Source organism: Anopheles marshallii, chromosome 3 (assembly GCF_943734725.1).
Source record: "Anopheles marshallii chromosome 3, idAnoMarsDA_429_01, whole genome shotgun sequence".
In the NCBI taxonomy this organism is placed as follows: Eukaryota; Metazoa; Arthropoda; class Insecta; order Diptera; family Culicidae; genus Anopheles; species Anopheles marshallii.
Genome location: NC_071327.1, coordinates 14,608,742 through 14,628,725, shown reverse-complemented (window position 1 = coordinate 14,628,725; position 19,984 = coordinate 14,608,742). Strand labels below are relative to the sequence as shown.

Genomic DNA, 19,984 nt, shown 5'->3' with positions numbered 1-19,984 from the left:
TCGGTTGTATATATTTTGTGTCTGTTTGAACAGATACCGAAGTGTGGTTTTATTAACATTTAATCAAACACGATGCAACAACTCGTATGCTGAAATCAAAAGTTGGACTATTGGAAATTAACTAAATATGAGAAACTTTTACAACTTTTACAAAAACTTCTACAACCAAATCTTCCTCTAGACTAAGAGGGCTTCATCAGGTTTGGACTAGGAACATGTCTTGGAGGTTAGCAAGACTTCCTCCGACTGTTTAAAGACGGGTTGGCACCCGAGCAGCAAGAGAGCCATGAGAGCTTTCCATCCATCATCACCTGACATGTGACGTTGGTCAATGATAGTTCTGGGATAAGCTGGGACAAAGCATATTGTGCATTAATAAAGTTTTACAAGGGCAAGTAGATGTAGGATCCTCGGAGCCTTAATGCCTGGCACGATGGATATCATTTGTATTGATGTTTCTATATTAATCATACAGGATTTTAAAGGATTTAAAGGAAACTAGTTTGAAGATGTAACTTTAGCAATATCTGAGAGATAGCAGAGGAAGAAATCCGCTCCATAATCGAGTATTTCTGCAAAAGTCCTATAGTTTTTGTATACCACAAATTATGTCTATACTATACCACAAATTGTCAGATATGTGTGACAGCTGTCAGTGGAAATAAAGACACTCTGTGTCTAGACGTTGCCTGGACAACACGTGTTTCCTTCCGCAGATTACAACACTAACCGATCGAGGATTTTTAGTCATCATGACGCATGTAACTGTTTGTAAACGATCTTTCAATACATCCACTGTATCATCTTTTAGCATTGGGACACAATGTAGAGATACTAAGTCCCCTTACGGTTGGGCATTGTATCTGTAAGATTGCCCACAGTATCATATGCCATATATTCCTACAACCTTTAAGGTACCTTCTCCATTTGCCACACCGTTCGGTAGTGAGGTGTGGTAAAAACTGTTCACGCAGGAATGAAATTCGTGACAATTTTCGCTCGTTTGACTAACAGCAGCACCTTGTTAACCGGGTATGCGACGGTAATTTCCGCAATGGACATTTTAAAATATACATCACACCACCCGCGTTCTCCCGTCCCTCCAGCCGGGTGCAGTTGTCTGACCTGCAGCACCATTCCCAACCGGGGGGAAAAATGGGAGGACTTCCGCCGGTTCGGTTGTTAATCGAAGTCCTGTTTCCAGCAGTTTCACCCGTTTATTTCATGTTTGCAATACATTTCACGATTGCGGGCACAGTACAATTATACGCCACCCAAAATGCGTCCCGTGAATATTTTTGGCAGCGTTGTTGCGGTGATGACACGCAAAAAAAAATGACGTGAAACTGCAAATAAGGGCAGTAGTAGATGGCCATGGCGGGTGAATGTGCGGGTGATGAATCGGGGTAGGGTTCTTTCTCGCTGTGTTGTTTGTATTGCGCTGCGTGGGGGCCAGTGTGCTTATATGCTCCATTTCCGGAAGCGGAAATGTACAGCCATATTGTTGAATTGTGCCACGGGTCGCCAGCTCGTGGTGCGTGGTACTTGACACAAGATGGTGGAGTGTGGACCGTAGTGGCGACTCCACCCAGGCCGGTTAGTCGACGGCCGACGATTCCTTTAGGCTTGGTTTGTTTTTGGCTGTGGGTCCATTTGCGTTTTGCGGTGATTGCACCGAGCGTTGCTTCTGGTTTTAATGAAAACATTAAAATTTCACATGCATAATTAATAATTATAATTAATATATTCATAATTTTATTTCCACTCAGCAAGCGGACCATATTTTACTGCTTGCTTTTTGCGTTGGTGGACCATGTGTTTTGCTGCGTTTCGTCGCTGTATTATTATTGTTTTATATAGTGTAGTTACACCGACAGCATATGCAGCCGATTGGTTTTTCGTTGCTGGTTCCGGCGATGGGCCAAACAACTCACAATGGTTGTGGTAGGAGATGGTCAAAGTTATTGTTGATATTTGTGAAAATTTGCTCGTTGATTGGATAATTTTGTTTAAAATTTTGTTGTTTTTACCCTAATTTGTATTTATTTGTTAATTTCCATTTTTTAGTTATGTTTTCTATAATAATTATTATTATTATTGTATATTTTATCCATTTTTAAAGTCAAGACTAAAGAGACTTTTGTTATTTTTTGTGCTATAAGTCATACCTACTAATTATTACTGTCTATTTGACGACATGGGGACAGACTACTAAGATGTCACCATGATCAAACTCAGCGACTATAAATAACTTCCTCTTCAAATCCATGAAAAACAATAACCAATTTAGATAATTTTAATGTTTATCTGTATACAGAAAGTGATCTGAACTACGCTAACTTTTTTATTAAACTAAACGATGATCAAAAGTTCAATTTCAATTAGAAAGAAACTCCTTCCAGTGTGCATTATGGACGTGGGTACAACGGTTGCTGCGGTTCGGTTGGTACAAATTGAGCGATAAATAAACAAACTATCCTTTTATGCAGGCACATCCGGAGCATCGGGGGTTGCAGAAACAGCTCAGTCTGTCCACATTTCGTATGCACTGGTTGGCCGCAGTGTTGTTTGCCGGGCCGGGCCGGCTCTGGTCTGTCAATGGGACAGGTGTCGTTATCGTCGTCCCCGAACGCACTTACACGTTGCCGAGCGCCGAACTCTTGTGCCTCGATGTGCGGCGAGGTTTAGGAAAAATAAATGAGCATAAAAGCAAACAACAAGCAGATGGGCAGATGAATGCAGTGCGCTTGGGCACTGCCGCTGTAGCTGCAGTGCCGGATGTTGACCGTAACGCCGGTTATCAAACTGACATCAAGCATTAGTTCGATCCCCGAGCTTCGGTTGGTGGTGGCACCGTTTAAATTGAGGTCTGCACGTGCGGTGCAGGATGCAAGGCTGCAAGCAGTGCCATGCACACGTACGCATCCTGTACGGGAGTGGTGATTTGCAGGATTCTAAGCTCGCGCAAAAGCGGCGTCTAGCACGGGCAGCACATTTGGCATTAGACACTGAGCGCGGTCCGGTCGAACCCGGGGCCCCGTAACTCGCATAAATCCTTTCCCGGAATAGATGGGACGGTAGCAGTAGATCGACTACCGCTACGAACTTTCGCGCTAATGATGCTCACGTGACTTTCGCGAGGTTTTCTGCGAACGTGAAGCTGCCCGTAAGTAGCTTTGTCCCATGGTCACTGCGCCGTAGGACACCACATGGGCGATGGGCAATCCAAACCACCACTGATTGATTAGCATCGAATTGCCGATGTCAAACGCGTAACAGTCGTCCGGTGCGGGACAGATTGGGCGGACCTTGGTATGGGCGAGACCTTGAAATGGGATCGAGCGGCGCGTACCGTACGGAGACAGCGGAACGTGATACGGAAATTAGTGTTCCCCGTATGCTACACCACCGTACGGAAATAGGCACCATTCCGTGCTATGCTACTTATCGATCTGAACCGGCCATGGGATGGGATGAGCGAGCTGCTGCGAGGTACTTTTAGTAAAACAAAATATACGTTTTTTTTTTTAGTTCCGCGCAATGGGCGCAATATCACGCAGTGAACGTGGAACTTTTAATGCGTGTATTCAGGCGGTGATTGATTATGGGTAGTTGTAGAAGTTTATTCTGTTCGTCTTCAGTTGATGAGCGAATGCTGGACTAGGTTGTTTAGGTTTGACTTTCTGTTGAGAATGTTGAATAGATTAACTAGTAAGTTTCATACATTTGCTTATTAGGGTCATCACCATTAGTAACAGCTGTTGTTTTATGTCCAAAAGTTTAGTTAGAATACCTGAAACTTCGAATAAATATGCACAAACCTTTGGCTCTTTTAGGTCCTTGAATAACTAAAGAATATTCAATAATGACCAAAATTTGCACAGTTTATTGCTGTTAATCACAATTTCAAACTGTGATTTTTTTACTAGTAGTATTTAGTAGTTTAGTTTAGTTTTTAAGTAGACCATCATGTCACTAGGCGTTCACAAGTTGTTGAAGTTTGGATATTGTTTAATTTCCTTTAGTGAAGGATAAGCGTTGTGTTTCCGGCCATGATATGTTATTCGTTGGAGTATCTGATCACAAAATTATCGAATATCCTTTAAGGTTCTTTTGATTTACAACTTGGCTCACGTTTGCTCCGATAGATAGCTAAAAGGATCCCAAAGAGTTTCTAAATACTGCATGATTTTTTGTTGATAATTGCCTTTACTTAAACTTATATATACTTACAACCATATGTGATAACCATTTTTGGGTACAAAATTTCCAGTTTTTGAAAAAAAAATGTAGTTTGCATTGTTAATGTTTCGCAAATACTACCGATTGGTACGGGACTGCTATTGCGACGAACCGCGACGCTGCGAATATTCAGTCCAAACAACCGAAATGCAGTGTGAAGCAGTCGTGAGGTTAAATATTTATTCGCCTCACATGAAAAAAGATGACCCACCGCGCACGGAACACAGAGAGACAGTGAAGGAAGTGTAAAAAAAAATGCATCAAATATCCGGACGGGGCAATCGTACAAATTCGGCATGTAAACAGCTTCACACTCTGTGTCTCTGGACCGGGCCGAAAAAAAAACCTTACCTCATGTGTGCGATGGCAGTGAGTGTCTAGTGCGGTAAAAAGGCACAAGCATGACCGGTCGCTAATCAAATTAACTGCGGGCTGCAAACGAACAAACAATGTCCTGCTCCTTCCTGTTTCCCTTGGTGCTGGAGGTGGGAGCTTTAGGTAAAAATACGATTGCGCCGCTCGGAGCTCGTCCTACGTAGCGGTGGACCTCCGCCATAAATCGCGTGTGACCTCCATTCCATCGGGGTAGCTGGGGCAGCAGTTGGCAGTAATTAAAGGAATCAAGTTTACAGCCTGACAACACGTCACCAGGACACTTCGCTGATTGCCGTGGTGATGACGGGTGTCTGTTGACGGGCTGCCATCGTTTTATTGTGGCCCGTGAGCGCAGAAACAGAACGGGGAAACAGAAGCAGATAAGGGCAAATGTAATATGCAGTTAGACTTTGGTAATGAATTATCCATAAGAATCTCCAACTCTGTCGTTCAGACTCGGACCTGGTGGGATAATGTTGGTAACGCGGGAATCTGCGTCACCCTGTAAAACGGATAACAATGTTGATTTAATTTATGTGTAACTACTTCACGAATCTTTTACACAATGTAGCTACTTGTTGTGTAGCTTTGTGAGCTTTCATTATCTAAATTGAACATCTTTAAACTTAGTTCCGTGACGGGCTTACCAGTAAGCACACTAAAACCCCGCAAGGGTCCCCGTGCTTGCACCAGACCCCGAGCTCACAAGAAGTACACAACTCTTTATGTATCGCTTTGGTTCGTCCAATGTCTATACCATTATATTAATTAAGCAAGTTTGGCTACTATTGAAAAATAGTTCAAACAATGGATCAGAAGTTGTTGCTTGTTTTTTTAGTAAATGCTTGCCAACACGAAACCCAAATCTTGAACATGTATCAATAAGTCACAACGTTATTGATACCTACTAGATGCCCGAATTCCATCATGAGCTCCACAGTTTTAAATACAATTTAAGAGCCCTTGTTTTTTGCTTGCCTGAGAGGTACATTACCACATTTGGCCCTTTGGACTCTTGGACATATATGGACTTTTGGACAGTAGGTGAACCAAGTTAGGAAGTGTTTGTGGTGACTGTCTAGAAAGGCTTTTATTAAACGCAACAGAAACTGTCGCTTCTTTTCAGCGAATGTATCCATGATCCAAAGCGGCAACGAATCACCATGACGATGCAACAAGTCACCAGTGACTTCCAGTCTACAAGAAGCGCAAGGAGACTGACGAGTTGCTCTCACTGGCTCAATTCCGTTTTAAGTAGAAGCTACTATCAAATTCCTTTTTTGTGTATAAAATTATAGAATTGAGTTGATGAACTTTTTTGAGGAATTTCATCCTGAGGATGACCATTACTTTGAAGTGGAGATACTTCTTTATTTGGACGTCTAGGAGAACTTATCACAAACATTGCCAAAAACCTTCTGTTCTTAAAACTAAAGATATTGCTCCTTATATACATTTTTTTACAGCTCGAGCGAGCAGAACTGGATTGCTCGGAGGTGATCCGTTTTTTATCATTTTATAAAAAGCCGCTAGTAGCGTGAACGCTACAACTTCACAGGATCCTCATAGAGTCCTCGTAATGGTTTATTCCTGATCGATTTATGAGCGGCAACACTATCAATGTTTACTATCTTTCTTTCTGTGACACCAATGATTACAACTCTGTTAGTTCTGTCTGTTTGTACAACTCTGTCTAGTCTAGTCTAGGTAGTCAAATTCACTCTCTTAATGCAAGATCGTATCATAGATTAGTATCGCGAGAATTGAGTGGATTCCATCTAACTTCGTTTCGGAACTGATGTGTCTCTATATTGTTTATCTCGAATGTTGGTTCTCGAGAAGTGATAAAGTTTCTTGAAGTGATTAATAGTATAACCAGTACAAATGTCATTAATTAATACTCTAATAAAAATATTCCATTTTCCCTTTATTCTTATCACATTAACCCTGTTCAATGTATACGACGCTGACCGATAATGTGTTGCGTATCTCCGAAGGCACCCTTCAGTGGCCTACCTGAATAGCTGATACCGAAAGCTACGGGTGCTCATTGTTGGTGTACGTTACCAAATTGATTAACTGTGTTAGTTTGCACACATTAGCCGTCCCTTGCCTGTGTGTGTGTGTGTCCCTCGACGGCTTCGATCATCGCGACAAGTGCCACCAAAACGCACTGGAATTTATCATTATCAGTAATGTGGCATACGCATACAACCATACGTTCTGGTGCCATATTTTACGCGTACGAAACGGTACAATTTTCGTCATTGCCTGACACACTCCGCGCGGGCTGTGGTGGTGGTTTTTGGGCCGGGTTTGTTGTCGTCGGTTGTCGGGTACCATGTGACTGATTTACGATACGCAGTCTGATCCCCCCTCCGGCATGTCTGGTTGTTTATTGGTTGTGATTGAGTTGTGAAGGTACCATTTGCTATACTTTGCTGCTGGTTTTGTAATGTGTCTGCGAAGAGTCGGCTTATGTTTGCTAATGGTTTCTTTTGTTTATTTCCTCTACAGGTTCATCAAAACCCCTGCGGAAGTGCAAAGAGTGCCATCAGTACCCACGTGGTAACACACGATGTGGTACACCCGTTTGAGAAGGAAGCGGAGAAAGTGATTGTTCTTACTACTTACTACTAATAACTTTTAAATACGTCGAGTTACTTTATTGATTCCAGTGTGTGTGAGTGTGTGTGAGCAAACGTCTGTGATACTATTAACCACCAAAAGCTTTATGCTTAACCGTAAAGCATTAACCGAGTGCCACACCGCGAGAGTGTTTGAGGGAAACGTAGTATTACATGGTTACCGTATTCCACCGTTTCATGAGGCTGTTTGAAATTTAGTGTGTTAACTACATAGTTTGAACTGGCAGTAGGCGTTGTAAGCAGCAGTCACCATGTGCAATTGCTGCAAATGGTAAGTTTAGTTCCTTTTTTTCACTAACATTTATAGAAAAGTCCCATCAATCTTGTAAAATATGTGCGAAGTTCATCTATCTCCTGAGGATTGTAGCAAAACTGTTTGTAGTTTGGTTAAAAACAGCTTTTAATTACCCTCGACAGATCACAAGTACTTAGCACTTAACGTGATTGCATAATTTTAGGCGCTGTGAACTTTTGATACAATCAAGTCAACCTTTATATATATATATATATAACCAAATAGCAATTATTACTGTTTCTTGCGTGCATCTATTTTATTTGAAATGCTTTATGGTCGTTTTATTTTATTTAGATTTAGTTTAGGTTTATTTTATGTTAGTTTGCATTTATGTTTTTTTTCTGTTTTTGTTTTTTTAGTATTTTTAGCTGCTGGGAAGACTTTTATTGGAATTGTATCGAGGAGAAGTTCTGTTTCGACGAATCGTTAGGTAAGTTTTATGATTAAGGTCTCTTTCTCTTTTTCTCTTCTTGGCGTAAAGACCTTCTAGGTCCTGCCTGGCGTTTCTGGCTTATTAGACTTTATTTTACCACTTAGTCCTGCTCAGTCAATCAGTCCTCAGCGGATAATCAGTCCACGTTTCGGAGCATTGAGCAGCTAGTTTGTTTAATTGTTATTAAATTTTCGTAAAAGACTTCCATACTTCTGTATTATAAAATTGCCTACAAAAGAAGAAGTTTGTTTATTTCGTGTTCACATTAAGGCAACGCAAGTAAATACGTTGTGTTGTTCGGAATAGTCAAGCAGCAAACTCGTTGTCCTCTGCATAGTAATTGGTTTACTAGTTCGGTTTTAAGTAAGCTTTACGATAACACAATTTCATGGAAATCGTACTGTCTCCATTACGAGTGGAGAGGCTTTTACCGCTCGCTTTCAACAGCCACCATGGACATATTTATTAGCGTAATTCAATGCTCGGTTTTCAATGAATGCAAACTTCATTTAGTCTTTCCCTTCATCACCTGCATGAACAGAATTGCTATTTTCGCTCGACAATGTTTTGCAATGGTTAGTAAATGGAAGTTGTTTTTTTTCTATTTTACTGCTCCGATGGGTTGGGTATCGGTTCGCAGGAATGCATTTTTACTTTGCATTTCCCACGCATAGCTGCATGCTAAAAATAAAAGTACGCTGCTAATAAAATCGTCTTTCCTTCGTGGGATCCGACAAGTGCCTGGAAAGGTAAAAAAAATGCTACTTCCCATTCAGTTACTAAATTACGTTATCGAAACATAGTCCCACCGCTAACATATTTCTGGCTGGCTGGTTGGTGTTTTTTTTTTGTTTTGCTGCAGATAAAAAGCGGTTTAGCCGGGCACGAATATAGAGCCGACTGAACAACACTTTGAAAAATACCCTTTTATATATAAGAGAAGGAAAAAAATAATCCGGAAAAAAACTACAAAAATTGCCAGCCTTCCGAAAATTATCGATTGATGACAAAATTGATCGCTACGAACGCACCGCTGCCAGCGCACAGTGTCCGTATTCGAGGTTGTCGAAACGAACGACCAGATATACCGGGTTTTTGCTGCTGCCTCGAGCGTGGTTGGCGGGAAAGCGCCAACCTAAAGCGCCCCGGTATCGTTGAAGTGTACCTTTGGGAATTTTGAGCGAAAGGTGTACCACTCGGAATGGTACACGCGGATGTCTGGCGAGGATATTGTGCTGCGTGACTCTAAATATATGGATAAGTCTTCACCGGCAGCAATGCATCAATTTGGGCAAAGTTTGTGCAAAATTGTAAAGTTCAAAAAAATAGGTAAAGAATATCAGGGAGAAAAGCTAAAACAAAAAGCAATTGATAAGTGAAGTGAAACCGTGGAAACGAGAGAAATTCTATTTAGAAATTCAAATTTTTAAATAAATATTTTTCTTAGAATTCAAAAGTTCATAATTTGAATTTTGACTACCATAATCTGATTCTACATTTACTTTAAAATTTCTACTAAACCCGTGCGAGCTTGAACCATCTTCGATAGAAATACGCCTTAAGGTATGCAAATGTGCTACACGGCTTTTAGCACATTTCCACCAGATGGTGCTGTTGCGTCAGCAGATAATAAATGAACTAACTAATGCATAACCCTGATTTACGATTCTTCACACTTATCAATCCATTCGAATTTGTACGGGAAAATCGATCAACGGTGGTGTGTCGGTCGGATCGATTAAAGCGTCCTAGCATTTGATGTTGATATACCGAAAAACACACCACGGCTCATCCCGGTTGGTGCCTGCGTTGCGGGCAGACTTGGGACCGTTTGTGCGAGGATCGTTCGCCGTTGCGGCATTTCGTTCCATCCGGGAGGGGGGCTAGTCGTATTTCCCAGACTGTACTGTTGATAGTTTTTGGAATCCATCATGCCACCGGTTTGGTACTGCGTGTGCTACTATTCCGCATCTGCTAGTTTATCAAACATTCACGTTTGATGTGCCTGGCAGTATTGTTTTGTCTATTATTGTTTTTTTCCCCCGTAGCTTCCTATTGCGGTAGCACAACTGTCGCTGCGGTACAATCGAGGGCACATGGACACACTATACACACACACACACACACACACAGCCATACACTAAGCATACGAATGCGTTTCTCGTTGCATTGCGTTGCATACGGCGTGTGGTGTAGTGTGGCCGGCGAAAATTTTACCGATCAATGCTGTTGATATTTAATTTTGCACCGAATTTCGTGGCCAGTCAGCGGTACCGAACATATTTTCGGCACTTTCTACGCGCTCTCTATATGCTTTGGTGTTTGGTGTTTTTCAACCATCCGCTCGGTGCTCTCTGCAATGTGTCCTGCCCGTTGCGCGATGTCGTACTACGATAATTGAACTGATAATTAATTTCATCCCCTCCCTCCCACACACACACACACACAGCTCAAAAGTGGCCGCTTGATCAAGTGTGTATGCGCACGCCAAAGGTTCTGCACCGGGAATGGTGTGCATACGATGATAGGCGATACCGGCCCGGGAATCCTTTGCCAACTAACGTTCCCCCTCCACCCAACCTCCCCCCCCACCGCCCAGCTTTTCCTCTTACACGCACTCGTGGAAACACAACGGTTTCGGAATGACACAGATATAGCTGTACCGTTTTCTCGGGTTAACGGTAATGATTTTATTAATTTCTTGTCAAGGCCTTTACCAGCTGGATATAGCACCGGGATAAACCCGCTTCCACCCGGTAGAATTGGGGGGGGCCCAGAAAATGAAATAGCGAGAGTGGTTTCCACTCGGTGGTTTTAGGATAAATTTGCTCCACTTTTTCTCGGTCACCGTCCCTTTCTGTCTCGAACGTTGTTTGCAAAATGGTTCTATTCAATGGTTTTGGTGCTTTGTTTCGTTCACCTAGCAGCAATAGTTAAATTAAATTCGATCGTGTGCAGAAGATATGTTTAGTGTATGTTTGAACTTGTTAAAATTATGTTACCATATTTAACCTTTTGATTCATAAAGCGAACTTATCAGAAGCTTAGAACACAACAATAGATTTTTTAAGAACGACTATGAACGTCCACATTTTGTTCTATTCAAACTAAGCAATAGTTTTATAGTTAATTGATAGTCAAACTTAAACGAGCATGCCCTGGATAAGGCAATAGACAAGGAGGAAATACCTTGAGGAATTTGTGCTCTCTGCAGTCATTATGGGACAAATACTACGGTTTAATAAGTAAAATAAATAAATAAATTATAATAAGTCAATCCTCCACCTTTGATTATGTTAGTATCGAAATTGCGATTTTTTTTTTGTTTAAATAATTTGTATTTTTTTTTTTCGTTAAGTTTGGAAAAACAAGTCAAAATCAAACAAATAATTTATTTGCTTGTGAAAAGAGCGCACTGAACAAGGTTTGCCATGCCGATGCGATAGCACAATTTCAATTCGAGCCGAGCCGATCGATTGATTTTCCTCCCAGCATCCAGTTCGTTGGTGTTCGAACTTCCTATCGGGTGGAAAATTGATTTCCCTCGCTATCGCTCGGCAGTGGCTTTAACTCTGGGCTAAATTATGAACCCTTCACCCAAGTGCGGGATGGCATCGTGGCAAAAAAGTGGTGCTCTCTAGCTTTTATTTCAGTTTCGGCCAAATAAATGGGATCATTTATCGGCCAGTGGCAGCGGCCCCGGTGGTGGTCAAGGAGCTTTTTTGGTGTGGTTGTGTGTGGAACCGGTAGCCATCCTTTTGAAACCATCGCTCGTGTCACAGAAAGTGTCGCGGGAAGGAAGAATCGAGTAGCGTTGAGAAAATAAAAAGGGACAGCTAGCCAAAAAAAAAACCCAACCCCGGAGGAGCAAAAGGCGAAGATAATTATTTCGCTGCGGTGGCTTTCAATTAGGAACAGAATCTTCACACACACACACACACACACGCACACACACACTGTGCGGGGTTTCTATCGAAAAATTGAACAGCCACTGCAGAAGGAAGATTTTTCAGAAAAGGACGAATCGAAACGATGCCGCATCTTAAAAACGCGTGGTCCGTTCGGCGTAGGTTAGCGGAGACGGAAAATGGTTCATGTTCTTGCCTTTTGCTCCCTGCACCGTTGGTTTGCACCGGACAAGATTGAACGCAAGATGCACTCCGTCCTTCCCGCAACGGACTTGCCAGCGGTTTAGGAGTTTGGCAAAGCGTTTAAGAAAGCGTAATTACATTCGTATCACGTAATTAAGTAAGAAGAATGACCACAGCACAGCTGGTTAATTTCGGGGAATTAAGAACTGCAGGGTGTGGGTAAGAGCTTTTCACATTCCTCCATCGATAAGCACAATATTTATCAAACTGTCACCATAGAACGGCGCCAGTTATGTGTGTAAAACTGCCTATTGCAAGTGTGTTTCTTTCCCCATTGCAGTAAACTACGACCCGGATGAGGATGAGCATGCGGCTAAGAGCAGAAACAAGAACGGATATTACGGTGGTGCGGCGGGTGACTCGGGAGAGAACAACAATGCACCGATCTGCCGGCAGCCGGGCGTTTCGTCCGGTGGAAGCATTGCCCGCAACATGTCCATGAGGTAATACACTTTAACGAATTGGGAAGCTGTGGCGTGTGGGATGAACATTCGTTATTTTATGCTTTAAAAACTCGAAGATGTGTAGCTGGAAACATCGTTTTTTCTTTCGATGCTACTTACATAATAATTCTTTGGATAATCGAATCAATCTTTAATCTTCAATCTTCGTGTATAATCTTCAGTGTGTTGGGATGGTTTTATAGTGCATATTTTGTACTAAAATTTCCATTCACCAAAAATTACTAAGATTCATGTGTACTAAAATGTACTAAGATTTTAGTGTACTAAAATTAACTAAGATTTTTTGTGTACTAAAATGTACTAAAATTTCAATGTGCTGATTTATCATGATGCATCAAGATGTTCGGAGTACAGTTACGTCATTTCCCGGAGTTACAGTCATTTCCCGAGTTAACCGCGACACTCGAGATACGTGAATCACAATTTTTTGACAGTTCGTGTAATTTTGTATTTGAAATTAATTTTCCATACGTCAAATTTGAAAAACTCAAGTTTCTCTGGCACGCATTATTCTCGTCACTCAGGAAAAGACTGTATACTAGCATTATTTAAGTATGACATTACTAAAATTTAAATTTGTTAATTTCAAACTTCATTTTGTTTCCTTAGCATATCCACTTTATTAATATAGCAGTTCTCGTTCTCCCAAAACCCACAGCTCCAAAATACACGAGGACGACCTGCGACGTGAGATTCAAACCAACGTTCCAATGCTGGCACCGGAAGTGATGGCCATCTTTGCTAATTCGCAAATTTTCCAGTCCAGCGCACCGCCGAAGCAGCAGACGTCAAAAGCGACCTCGCCGGCGTCGGTGAAGTTTGCCATTTCCGATTCCGGTTCACCGATCGAGGTGACACCGGTGGGCAACACCGCAGGCAAACAGGGCAACGATGAAACGTTGCGCGAGGATGGCGCCGGCGGTCGGGAACTGAGCTCCGATAAGCTGCTGCAGCGACTCGAAGGTAACTAGAAGTTCCAAACTTCATGTCGATAAACTGTCTCATCCACCTGATTGACCTGATCACCGGAAAAAAAACACACACACACAAGGTGTGGGGAAATGGAAAACAACATGAACAAACAAAGCAAAATATTCGACCATCATGTAGATGCTTCGACCTGAGGTGAAGCTGTCCCCATTTCCGTCGAGGGTGACATATTTGTACAAAAGCGGCACTCACACCACACCAAACGATCGGTTCCCATCTAGGCAACACATCGAACCCGAAACCACCGCATAGAACCGGGAGGGAAGGGAGGAAAAGTTTCATCCGTCGTATCGGGGTCAAAGCTTCTTGTTTTTCGAGCGTACATAAAGTTTAACGAGTTGGAATGGCTAGTCAAATAGTTCGGTAGTGGTCGGTAGGATGTTTGGTAGAGTTATTATATTACGGGAAAGAGGAAGGTTAACAAACCAGTTCTGACGCGAGAGTAGTAGACAATCCCCCTTCGAAAGCATTTGTGAGGTCACAATTCGTTCGTACAAGTAATGTCTAATCGCATGCTAACTAATGTACAACTAGTATTAAAGGTGAGGCACGTTGCCATAGTCGAAGAACCTAGAACAAGAACAAAAAAACAAAAAACAAAAAAACACACAGCCTTGCACCATGTATGATGCGTTGAATGATGCGGCATACTAATGCAAGGAAGCCCGAAAGTTTCCAGAACGATTTGGCACACCCTTAAGCTCTCATGCAAGCAACACACTGCATGATCTTCACCATTTATCTAACATCGATAATAATGTGTACTAACACCCGCACGGTCATGGCAATGGCAATAATATGGGCTGTCGGATATATCTTACTAGCAAAGTTATGGTGTCGTCACGGGGTTATAGGTATAAGGCGAAAATATCGGAAAAAATGTCGGCTGCGGGACAGGTAAGTGTTTCCCGTTGCCCTACAAGAAATGCTCGGTAGTTGCAATTGGCTTTGGGATGTTCATACAAAATTTTCCCCCTGTAACCGTTGCTGTCATCAAACTAACACGTTATTTTTGAACTGCTTTTTGTTGGTGTTAGCTAGCCGATAGTACGTTGTGTGTAATTAGCTTTAAGTTATTCATATAGTTTGTTTATTTTTTTCTATTCATTATTATTTTTAGTAATACTATTATACTATTGTTTCCGTGCTATTTTTTATTTGTTACAAACTAAAATATGTTTTAATCTATTTTTCATATTATTTTAAGCATTTTACGCAAAAAAAAACTAACCAAGGTCAATAACCAGTCGACAGTAATTGTTTGTTGAAGAAGTTTCAAATATCAAACTATAGTGCTGCTACTACTAAAAACCGAAGAGCTGTCAAAATATTTAGTACAGTAATTTGACAGTTATTTGTACAGAATTTGAATCTAACTTCGTTTTGTTCGGATTACAGGTTAGGTTTACAGCTTAGAAAGTTTTCATATTTTATTTGCAAGCTTTTGTATAAGCGGGGTTTAAGAGGGCTGACTGGAAGCTCAATTACAGTCAATACTTCTACTTTGTTATGCTTGTGCTTTCTTTTTACGATTGCTTTGATGGATTTTGTTGAGCTAGAGCTGGAAATAAAAATGCACTCACCCATTCATCCATACGCACATGCATCAGTACACAAATTGCTCCGGCCAGTCATGATTTTTCTCTAAAGGGCTTTCAAGAAAACTTCCATGATGAAATTTTACCAAACCATCTCCCATTAACGTATGATGTGGTGCTTTTATTGCAGGTACTACTACTACTACTACTACTACCAGCGGCAGCCTGTCAGACGAACGTGACAGCCGAGTCGTCGTTATTCCAGCCATCGTGGAGGAGGAAGACGTATCAGACGAGCTGTCGGGTGATTCGGAGGTCGTGTTGCGACCACCACGTAATTTCTCCGACCTGAGCCTTTCAAAGTCGATTCCCAGCAACAAGACGATAGGCCTTCTGCAGGCAGAAATGCCATACTTTGCGATCCGACCGGCTAGTGAGAATGACATATTTACGATATCTTCCGGTGCTGGTGGTGTTAGCGGTGGCGGTAGTGGTGGAGCTGGTGGTGCCGGAGGTAGTACGTACAACTCTATCAGTATGACACCGGAGGTTCCGGCCATCTCGTACTCGAACCTGCCGAAGAACTACCTAGAGACGCCCGTTATCGAGAAGTACCGGGAATCGGTCAGTCTGTACTCGATCCAAACGGCCGGCATTAACAGGCAGTCGCAGACGGATGATCTATCGATGCCGCGGTACTACGGCAAATCGGACCTGTTTGTGTCCGGAATAGATCGAGCCAACAGTCGCAGTGCCGATGCGGTAGAAGTAGACCATTCGGATGACGGAAGCGGTTCGCTGTCGCTTAGTAGCAGCTCGTTGGCGAAGGGACGCTCCAGAAATGTGGAACGTAGCAAGCGCCTGATGAATCTACGCACTGCACTACCTCCGCTGAATCTGGGACTCGTTCGAGGTAGTTCAGCATCAAATTTGCGCGATCGGCGCGAAGATCGCGAATCACGGGAACGTGACAAATCGACCAAACCGAAGGAAGGACTACGTGTTTAACGCTTCTTTGTTGGCAGCATCTACTTAAAACGAGAAGAAAGGAAGAACTTTGTGTGCCAAGTACAGTATACGCGGAGGTGTTTCACCATCCAATAAACGATTGTTGCTTAACAGTTAGTTGTTTTATTATAATGTAAATGATTTGTTGTCGTAGTTTTAGGTAAAGATGCGCAAGCTGTTAAACAAACTAGATACACAAATGTTCAGCATAGTTTTCCTCTTTTAGGGGTGACTGTGAGCGAATAGATTCCACAGCTACAATTGTAAGATACTTTTCAATAAATGTTGGTATTAAATACTACATAGGTTATAATTAAAACCCAAAAAACCAAAACTAAATTTACCGGGTTTGTTTACTACAGTTTCGTAAATATTGGTGATGACATTAGAATAAGGTACGAATGAAGTACGAATTTCTTGCAATAAATCCATTTCAAAAAACAAAAAATTTCGAGCATATCTGTATAGTAATATCTGATTAAATAGGATTTGTTCGATTCCCATAAATTGTACGAAAACGTATGAGCGCCAATTCTGATTAAATGCTGTTTATAAGCTCTTGAAGAACTTATATGCTGTTAAATGGTTTTGCTCTACCTGTGCGCTCAAAAAATGTTGCTTGACACGAGTAGGATGATTAAAATGATTTTTTCCTTACAACAAGAGAGCCCTTGAACCTTGAAGACGGAGTATCATGTAATAGAAACGCACGTATTCGCACGTTACAAGTATAATTTAAATCCCTTTCGATTATAATCAACTGTAATACAAATTCGCTACACTTTACAGAAGGAAAATTAAATAAGAAAGCTTATATCTACCACTAATAATTGCTTCAACACGTTCCGTGCGTAAAAATAAATTAACGAATGAAAAAACTGATTTCTAGTCCACTGAATGCAGAATACAGTCAACACCCGAGTTACGCGGTTCTCGACTTATGCGGATTTAGAGATACGCGAATACTAAAAATATGAAATTTCACGAGTTTTGCATTCATAATTCAATTTTTAATTAATTTATATTCTTTATATAACTAATGTTTACAACATTTTATTGTAACGCTTGAAATAAACGTATAAAAGTAAATTCTAAATGCTTCGCAACGTGGGATTTAAGTATGCGATCCTTTAATACGACATATAAACGATGTTTTAGAGGAAACTCGAGATACGCACATATTCGAGATACGCGGATTTCTCTGAAACGTATTATTCGCGTATCTCGGGTATTGACTGTACAAGTGATGCATTACCTGCCATGGGTGTAGCACTTTCACCGGGGCGTAAAATGACAGCCGCTTGACATTTCGGACAACCGAAGCAAAACCCGAAGTCGTGGCGAATGCCCAGCGAGCAGTTCCGGAGTCGGCACGAAGCGAAAGATTGGCCGTTTTTGGGCCGAATAATCGGTCGGATAGCAGAATTTTCCGGCCCATCGAGGGAGTGTGAAAGGAACATTCTCATTTTCTTGCGACAGCGGTGATGAAAGCGCTCTCGCATAGCGGCTGGGGATGTGAATAGAAACACGCTGTGGCACATATTCTAATGATTCAATTGAGATTTTATTTCATTTATCTTAATAACACAAGATCATTGATACATATCCAGCTCCGTTGCCGTCAAAGAACGCCGGTAGAATGATGTTGCGATGAGTTTCCTGTGAACTTTGGAATAGACGTTATAAACGAACGTTGCTTGATCGATTATATTTGGTTTACTTGCCATTTTAAACCGATATCCTAGGTTAAGCTAGAATAATCCTAGAGTAATCCACAAGCGCACTTCTCTTCGCGCCTTCTTTAACAACTGCGAATGGGTCCAACACAGCGGAAAAAGTCGCAGAAGAGCGAGAAGGTACTAAAAGCAGTACAATGCACGAAAGGGATAGGTATAATATCTTAACCAAGAGCCGCTCTGTGTGTGAAGTACACGGGTGTGAAACGCAGTGAAACAGTTGCGGGGTAAAGATTGTTCGCTGGGTAGCGGACGCACCGTCGCTCATGGGGTGAGCACACACACAGGCGTGCAGAAAAGAAGGAACCTTCAACGCATGCGGTTGTCGGTCATTGTGTTCGATTCCGGTAGGCCAGTGAAACGGATTTAAGAAAGGTAATGAATGAAAACAAGTCCTTTTAACAAAAAGCAGGCGGTGATGGTGTGTGAATGCAACTGCTGTAGTGTAGTAAACCAAAGCAAACAGACGGGGATTAGTGGTAACATATTTGCCAGAGCACCTTTTTTGGGGCATTGTGTTTCCCTGGTCTGTTTTCCTATGATTTATGTTTAATGCGATACAGCAACGCAAAGTGTGTTTGGTGGTGTGTGGTAGTGTGCGCACGAGCGAAAAAGAAGAAACGAAAGGAGGATGTTCATAAATCGATTGTGAATATTATCTGTAGGAAATCTCTCCCCTGGCGTTGTGTTGTGGTGGTTCCGTGGCTTGGGTGTGTTTGAAAGGGCAAAACAGGGCGCAAGTGTCCGCGAGAGCGAGGAAAGCAACTCATCTGCATAATAACATCGCGGCTATATGCTGCAGCGCTTATGTTGTGTGTTCTAATGCATATCTTCCGAATTGTACCACTACATCGCCAGCCACCCGCAGTCAGTTCTAGCCTACTGCAGCAGCTCGGAAAAGAAGCGTGTGCCGTTGTTACGCCAGATACGCACACACACACACATCGTCCCAATCGATGCATTTATCTAATCGTGTAGCCAAAAAATGTTGCCCACTGTCTGGTGCCGAATCTAGGGTTTTACTGTCGAAAAGAAATGTAAAGCATTCGCTACATGTACCATGCAGCTGGGTAAAAGGCCCCTCAGTGAAGCATAATTCATGTTATTTTGCTCAACATCAAGCATGCCTTGATTTCGTCGGGTGGTGGTGATGATGATGATGATGTTGATTGTGTGGTGTGCGTGTAACAGTGTACAACATCGATCGAACGAATGTCGAAAAGGAGCATGAGCGAGCCATGATGTCGATTGTGTGTGTGAGAGCGCGTGTTTTGTTTGTATGCTGGCTACGTACAAAAGAGCAAGACCAGCAGCGGCTCGTATTTCGTCCTTGTTTCGCTCCGGCAGTGTTCGGCGTTAGATTATCCTCAGTGCGGAACCGCTAGGTTGCTGCGTTTGTGTGTGTGTTTGATCCTTTTTCGGTCAATGCGTCGTCAGAAATCCCCCACATAATCCGTAATGTGTTTCACGATTAGCTTCACGAATGGGTGAATTTTTTTCGTAATGTTTGTGTGCGATGTTGTGCCACACGCAACCACTGTAACAACCGTTGCGTGCAATGCTGCGAGTTAGTGAGAGAGATCCAAAACAGAATCCACCGTGTGAAGTGCGTGAAGATAGCCGAAATTCACCATTTGGATCGCCTATTTGTGATTACTGTGAGTTTGTGATAGATAAACGGCCGAACGGGCTAAACTGAATCTTCCAGCAGTTGTGTGGTGTGCAGTGTACCGTGCAGGTGAAACAGTCGGAAACCATTGTGTTCCGCACGAATCAAAATGCAATTACGCCGTTATGCAAACACAGAGAGACACACACACACACCCATTCACGGGGTTGCATACGTCGATGAAAACAAACGCATAATTCGTAGGGTGGTTTTTGGTGTTTGGACCACGCATGATGAGAGTTTGCTTATGTCCTTTTTGGGTGAGCGTGTGTGCTGAGAAAAGAACGCGGAGAAAAGCGGTGCGGCGAAATGTCAAAATCGATAACAAAAAAAAAAGTATCGATCGAAATCAAAAACATACACAGCATCCAAGGAGCCAGTTGCAAGATTGAGCAGAGCATTTTTCAAGTTCTTGTTCTTGTTCTCCTCCGTTTA

General features: G+C 42.2%; 1 protein-coding gene across 1 annotated transcript; it reads left to right on the top strand.

Moving 5' to 3' along the window:
• Window positions 1–7,516: 7,516 nt before the first annotated feature.
• Window positions 7,517–16,144, top strand: LOC128713532 (uncharacterized). The gene is made up of 5 exons (XM_053808393.1): window positions 7,517–7,536; window positions 7,920–7,990; window positions 12,425–12,587; window positions 13,267–13,571; window positions 15,327–16,144. The coding sequence occupies exons 1-5, from the start codon at window positions 7,517–7,519 to the stop codon at window positions 16,142–16,144; spliced, it is 1,377 nt and encodes a 458-aa protein (XP_053664368.1).
• The last annotated feature ends 3,840 nt before the right edge of the window (window positions 16,145–19,984 follow it).

Excerpts from the sequence above, each read along its gene's own strand:
- LOC128713532 (XM_053808393.1), top strand. The coding sequence starts at position 7,517 with ATGTGCAATTGCTGCAAATG. Across the intron at positions 12,588-13,266 it reads GCCCGCAACATGTCCATGAG|CTCCAAAATACACGAGGACG; the intron begins GTAATACACTTT and ends CAAAACCCACAG. Across the intron at positions 13,572-15,326 it reads GCTGCTGCAGCGACTCGAAG|GTACTACTACTACTACTACT; the intron begins GTAACTAGAAGT and ends CTTTTATTGCAG.